The 7592-nt window shown below is 28.8% G+C and overlaps 1 protein-coding gene across 1 annotated transcript in view; it reads right to left on the reverse strand.

Moving 5' to 3' along the window:
- The window catches only part of LOC111625866 (elongation of very long chain fatty acids protein 6-like), a 35868-nt gene extending 28556 nt beyond the window's left edge, over positions 1 to 7312 (reverse strand). Inside the window, exon 1 of the mRNA XM_023369105.1 lies at positions 7221 to 7312. Coding sequence (XP_023224873.1) covers positions 7221 to 7238 — 18 coding nt within the window. The 5' untranslated portion in view covers positions 7239 to 7312. The remainder of the gene's footprint in view (positions 1 to 7220) is intronic.
- Between the last annotated feature and the right edge of the window lie 280 nt (positions 7313 to 7592).

The following is a 7592-nucleotide window of genomic DNA, read 5'->3' on the forward strand; positions in this document are numbered from 1 at the left end:
GAAACCGTCGATGGAAATGGTTGCCGTTCCGTTGTCTTTCCGTATCGCGTGTGCTCACGTGCGGAAATTATCCTACAATTAAAACGCGCCATCTGCCAGCCGTAAATATAAACAAGCTACTATAGTAGGTAGGCCACGTGCCAGTAGTTGAAAATGGAGTCTACCGGGATTGCTTTGTTATATCAATTAAACTTTTTACTCTTCGATCTTATCACATAAAAAACTTCAGAAACGAATAATTTGGATAGGAAAAATATTCTAAATCGTCGAAAGTTAGGAATATCGAATACTTTCGTCGCCTAATTACGCTTACTCCATTCCCAATACTTTACGCAGTAAGTCTATTTGACATTAATATTTAAATCGAAAAGTAATATAGCGTATAAATGAAATATATTAGCGTATTAGTGTACAAATAAAGCTTTTTAGTTTGCCGATCGGCATAGTACGAATGCTATCGTCCCACGTGATCATTATGACAACATTGCTAAACGGCCTTCCTATTGGTCAAATTTTTGCCGTTCCGCTTTCCTCGACGGCAAAAGTTAAAAATTTTCAACATCGTATTCCGTCGGATTCGACGGCAAAAGTGACGTCATTTTGCCGTTCCGTCGACGGTTTCAGTCGTCCGTTGCCGCATGTGACTATCAGACTTAACAGGGCTTTATCCAAGGTCCGGCCTATCGTGGATTCAGCAAGCTCACAATGGGCAGCCGAAGTAGTTAGAAGAGGCCCGTTATATTTGGGACATCGCCCAAGAAAAATTCTTGTTCTTCCTCGCTCAACTGATTTCGATCAAGGTTCCGAGATCAGTAGGTTGATGCCTTAACCAGCTGGACCATATTTCATATGGTCGAGCCATGCAAATCGTATTATTCTATACATTATCATTTACATATCTATAAAAACTTAACTACTCTGAAAACTGAAGGTTAGTCAATCTAAAGGTAAACTACTTTGAAGTGTATTAGAGATCTTACGTGAAATCATTTTGTTTTTATATGTTACGTAAATATTTTCCCTAACTGATTACCAACAGTGATATCACAACATAACCGGTTGAATATATCTTGTGTACAAGCTATAATTCCTACTAATATTCAATCAAGAAAGCAGTGATGATTTTAATAAAAAAATTGTAAATGTTAATAACGAGTAAAATCGTCATTAAGTCCAGCCCCACTCGAGGTATGACACACGACCCCTGTAGCTCTTCATCCACTTGGCTTTGAACCATCAAAATTTAACAGTATCAGTACCTTTAACACACAAATTTCCCTCTAAAATTTCAGAAATTTTTGACAAAAGGTACAGGAATTAGTAATTAGTAGGAATTAGTAGCAAAATTGTGGCTCCCCACACTAACATCCATACATACAGTAAAAAAAAAAAAAACACCAAACTTTTACGAATTTCTCGACGTTTCAAAGATCTCTAAGTCAAAAAATGTAAAAATCTTGAAAAGGTGAATTTTTTGACCGATCGCCATATTTTCCACTGTTATAACCTATAACAGTTGAAAACCTACTGTATAACCATATGAGTTTGGAGTCTCAAAACATGAAGGTTTACGAAAAGCCAGGAAGGTCAAATGTCACATGATTACAATACTATACTTTTCCTTGTTATCTGTAGGTACTGTACATAACAGCAGGGAAAGTAAAAGTATATTACCAATGATCAAACTTGAAATTATTATATAAAACGTATTTTAATTTGTTACAAGATCAAAAGAAGTTTTATTTTCTGTCTATTATTTATTCAAATAATGATCGATATTTTAAAATAATTAATCAAATAATTCAAATAATTTACTTTGCTTCGAAAAACTTATTTGTTGAAATTTCGACAACACCTGAAACAAAACGAAAATAACCTATTCGGGGATAATAGGGATTACGAATTTTTTAAAATCCACCAACAAGTTGAGTAACTTCGCGGCAAAAGATTTTAAATTGTGTATGGCGCCATCTGTTAAGAGATTTTATTTTAAAAATTTTTAATATTATTAATTATTATAAAATCGCAAACAGTTTAATTTTGAGAGCAAAGGTAATTTTTATAAAAAAATTGTAAATGTTAATAACGAGTAAAATCGTCATTAAATTAAGTCCGGCCCCATTCGAGGTATGACACACGACCCCCTATACCTCTTCATCCACTGGACTTTGAACAACCAAAATTTAACAGCATCAGTGCCCTTAACACACAAATTTCCCTATAAAATTTCAGAAATTTTTGACAAAAGGCACAGGAATTAGTAAGTTTCAAAGTCGGCGAACAAAATTGTGGCTCCCCACACTAACATCCATACATACAGTAAAAAAAAAAAAAAAAACCACCGAACTTTTTCGCGTTTCTTGACGTTTCAAGGATCTCTAAGTCAAAAAATGTAAAACTCTTGAAAGGGTGAATTTTTTGACCGATTGCCATACTTTCCCACCGTTATAAGTTATAACAGTCGGAAAAGTAAAATGAAAATATCGAAAAATTATAGAGGATACAAAGTAAATTTTAGGGAATCCCGTATCGTGACTATATCTTAAAATTATTTATTAAATTATAATTCTATTTTTATTAAATTATCGCTGCCACTGAAAATACGAGTACGTGTATAACAGGTTTTATGACAGTAATAAGTTCCCAGAAATACTCCCAAGCGATCGTCATTGAGTGTACTAATCCTATAAAGTATTGTCTACTACTCATGTAAACTATATATAATACAATAATACAAGTATTTGTGTATCTAAACGCAGAAAGGTACAGGAGACTACAAATTTTTAAGCTGTATTATAATCTTACGGGTCTCCATCTTTAAGAGATGCATTCCTGTACGTTACTTATTTTTGCATTCAGAAGGTATATTGAAAACGTGTTGAATTATTATTAAAATTTGATAATTCTAGTGCAACTGACATTTTGAGTGACGACCTACGTTGAATATTTGCTTATTAAGCGTGGGATGTTATTTCGTTGCCAAATTGACTCTCCGGCAAAATAAGATTGCAGAAAAGTTAAAGCCGTAATGCCTAATTGTCGAGAAATGGAGAAGCGTCTTTTGGCAAAACGATCTGAGAAACTTTTCTTCATATTTAAAATATTATCGAAATTACGTGAATTGAGTTGCGACATATTAATCCTTAAATAATATTCACACGATTTTTATAACACGCATTTAATTGATATTAGTTTTATGTATTACAATTAAAATCATGCCTATATAGTTATATAGTTATGTAAATAAACATTATTTAATAAAATAACGTAAATTTCCTTGTAATTCGCATTCTTCTTCCCGAACTTTCGCCTCTTCATCAAATTCGTACCCTAGTTAACAAAGCTAATTGATAAATAATGTTTGTGGAACGATAGAACACTATTATTCTCACATATTGTTCTTGACTAATTTGAAATTTATGTTAAGTTTTATTTTTAAGAATGCTTTTAAGTTATTCATATTATGAAATAGGTCTTTTTAAAACAATACACAATTGATTTTCAAATGGTTGCGTAAGACTAATGATTCTATAATTATTTTTTTCAGTTTAATTTTAATTACCATGAAGAGAGAGATCGCATAATACTTCTTTTTAAAATGATTGAAATGTCTATTAGTTTGCGGATTATCTGAACTTAATTGATAGCAATTCTGAAAATAAAATTTAAAATCATATTGCAAAATATTATTTATAGTTTCTTTAATTTTATTTTTCTGAATACGATTTTTTAATGATAATTTTTCATGCAATTCGTTAATAATATATGTAAAACATATTTATCAACAATTTTCCTATTATAATCAAAGCTTGTATTTAAATTGAAATTTAAGTGTGCATTATTCAAAGATAAATCAAGATTTTTCTGCTCAAAATTTTTAATAATTGTAAACATTCAAATGTTTTAAAGTCATTGCAAAAGCATTTAACTGTTTAATTTTTCAAATTTTCTTATTTTAAAATTAATTATAAACTCATCCAAATATGATAGTCCTTACTAATTTACTTAGTAAGATTCTAAAAATAAATTGTTCAAATTATAGATTAAAACATTAAATTTTTCTCTCGGTTTAGAACGTATTTTTGCCCTTTTTCAAAATTTGTATTTTATAAACAGAACATTTTAATTGGAAAAATTGCATCCTCAAACGAAAAAAAGATTTCATCTACAATAGATATTATTACTCGTACTTTATTTAAAAACTAATTAAATTATTTTCATGACATAAAAAAACATCTATTGTCTTTTTCAATGAGCCGATTCTAGAATAGCGAATTGAGAGTGTCTGATTAGTTTTCAAGATAAAATTGACATTTATTTTCAAAAGTAATTGTTAAACATAACTTAATCAAAGTCTAATTATTATTGTCATAAGTTATTAATTTTGCACGTTTAAAACAAAATATTGCATATTTTTTATTGATTTTATATTTAATAAAATACTGTATTAAATTTTAAGTAAGTTTAAATTATAATTACAGGCTGCCCTAATTTTACCCCAGTGATGTCTTCCTGGAGGAGATGGAATAATTAAAATCGATGAAAAATAAATCACTTTTATTATGGAATAAAATAGCGATGTGTTCTAGGCGTNACATCCAATAACAGGCCGTAAGTATGTCTGCTCCCCTAACTACTAGCTCCCTCTGTTGTTCAAATAGTTAACTATTCAACTAAAATTAAAACTTATTTATTTATAGCTAAAATCGACAATGCAATTTTTATACTGCAATTGTGTTTATTCCGTACAGCAGTGCCCCTGGATGTAACTTCAGTTCTGCAATAGCATTCGTACAATATGAATCCAACGTTATTTGCCGTGTTTTTCTTTTCCTTCCCTTGAGAATTTCATAATAAAATGATAAGATTTAATTTAAATTTTTTCTTATAAAGTGACTTCGATTTTACTCAGGATCCATTTCGCAACACTCTTCAATCAATGAGTTGACTTTAGTAAGAGATTATTTAAAGACGTCAGTAATTATTAACTTCTAAAGTTATGAATCGATGTAATTTCTTGGCGACTTAGATTCATAAAATAACTTTTATTTTACATGGCTGATCTCTTTTGTTTTTACTATTATATAATAACGTCACTTTGAAATAGTGAAATACCGTTTAAACAATAAACATTTAAAATAAAAAACAAATTAGTACTGCTTAGAATCACTGTTAAAGTGGTGCAGCATTATCAGCGCTACCACCAGGCGTGAAAAAATATTTGCAGTTATCATTTTGAAAAAGAAAGAAAAAACTGTTCTATATATGATGAAAAAAATTTTGAGTCTTTTTGGAAGAAAATTTAAAACCGGCCTTACTGTCAGTCGGCGTAAATAAAACGGACATAAAATGGAAGCAGCATACATTCTTTCTAATTTAAACTTAAATTTAAAAAATTCCTATTTGTAGCAAATTTTATCGTAAACGTTTAAAGTTATAGGTCTGTACGTGCTTATATTAGCAACTGAGAACACAAATAAAGAGACGAGAAACAATAAACAAAATCCTGGTTTGGATTATTATAAAAGACGAGAATCTACAGGGTGAGTGGAAAATAACTAGGCATTGAGAAATTTGCTCTTATTTTTTTAATATCGATGCAATCCTAATAAAATTTATGTATTCATGTACATCAATCAATGGAATTTTATAATTCTTGCATCGGTGGTGTGAACAGAAACCCAGAGAATCCGTACGTTAGTAGAAAAAAGAATGACGATCACTTGTTTGTTCAGGAGCGAGCGCAGATTACTGCACCCTATAAGGTTTATAAATCATTGGTTGATGTGCAGTGATGGTGGCATACGACGAAGGAACGGCCTGCCACAATCCATACGTAAACAATCAAGAGTTGTCATTCCAAGCTAAAATGATCCCAGGTTCAGTTGCATATAGAAAGAAGTGGCCGTACTGTACATGCTTAAGTTATTTTCATTAACGTTGCTTTTGAAGTGTTAAAATTACAGCGATTTCTCAATGACTAGTTACTTTCCACCTATCCTGTAGTTCAGATTCTAACTTATATCCGTTAGTAGGCAGTTATTAATTAAACCAACATATGACAAAATAATATATGCAATCTCTGAGTAAAGTCAATATTTTTAAATTATCGTTTAAAATGATAATTTTTTAATAATAAAAAAGTATAATATACTGTAATTATTTGATTTGCTAGTTACAAGTTATCTTCGAAAATTTATCGGTAACATACCGTACACAATTCGTATCAGTTAGGAAAAAATAAAAATTTTTTAATAATCTGATATCAATTTATGCATTGAATATTGAAGACTTTTCGATAATTTGAATTTGAGTTTAAATTTTCATTTTGAGAGATTAACTAAATTGATTTAATGATATACAATTAGACAATCAAACGTCCTTTCAGTACTGTATGTAAATTGCATTATTAAACGAAATACGTAATCGATTTTTCCGATATGTCACGCCATCTGTTATCGAAGACACAAATGAAGAAATAATACTTTTAAAAAAAATCAAAAACACAAACAGCAATTATAATGTTAATTTTATTGATTTTTTTAGACGTTATCATAATTTCTATATAAGTTTGCTTACTAGTTATTTACTATTATTATCTAAATAAGTATCGTATATATCTATTAATTATGAAAATCAGCTGTTAAGATTTTCAAAAATTAAAACCTTACAAATTAGCCTATTTTAAGTTATTCTTCAAGAAAAATAAATCTTTGTTAAAGTGAGTGCTGTCGTTTGTGGTCAAATTAATTATTAAAACGGATTATAAAAATTTTTCTGCCACTCAAATTAATCAAAAGTTGAAGAAATAAATGTTAAATAGTTTAGTTTCGTTCCATTTTTTTCCTTTAATTTTAAGAAGATTATAAAATAGTATTTTTTGTTTCATATTTAAAATTTTTTAATAAAAATGTTTAATTTTTAAAACTTTATGCTATCCTATGTTTGTGGCACTTGGTTTCTGTGCTCTTATAACTGACTATAAAATATACTCTCATATTTATTATCAGAATGTTGTAAATAAAAAACTAAAGTATTCTTGCACAGCCTCTATAGTCCATTATATTATATTATCGAAAAATAAAGTAATAATAATAATAATAATGGAAAGACTGAAATTCTAATTTTTACATTCACACTTATTGCTATTTTATAAAAAGAACTTTATAATTTAATTCTAAGTGATTATTTCTAAACGAAAGGACCATTTTCATACATACCTGTATACCTTTTGGCATTGATTTTTACAAAAATTTCAATTAGTCCAGTCGTTATATCTGTAGACAGATAATTGAATGAAATTCTATAAAAGTTTTAATCCTGTGAGTTAAACAAGATAATTTTATTCATATTTATATTATTCAAAATAATGAAATTATTGTTTCATATATTATTTACGTAATGACTTATACGTTGCATTATAACTATTATCTTCGTAAATAAAAATAAAAAACATAATAAAAATTAAATCATTTATTTGAAAGACTATGGACGTTGAAAAATGAATTTGTTTTATTGATAGTAATAAAATTTAACTAATGAATTACATATCACATAATACAAGGTATTTTAAAAGGTAACCTATTGACTCA

The sequence above is a fragment of the Centruroides sculpturatus genome, unplaced genomic scaffold (assembly GCF_000671375.1).
Source record: "Centruroides sculpturatus isolate CEXI.00-Female unplaced genomic scaffold, Cexi_2.0 scaffold319, whole genome shotgun sequence".
Classification (NCBI taxonomy): domain Eukaryota; kingdom Metazoa; phylum Arthropoda; class Arachnida; order Scorpiones; family Buthidae; genus Centruroides; species Centruroides sculpturatus.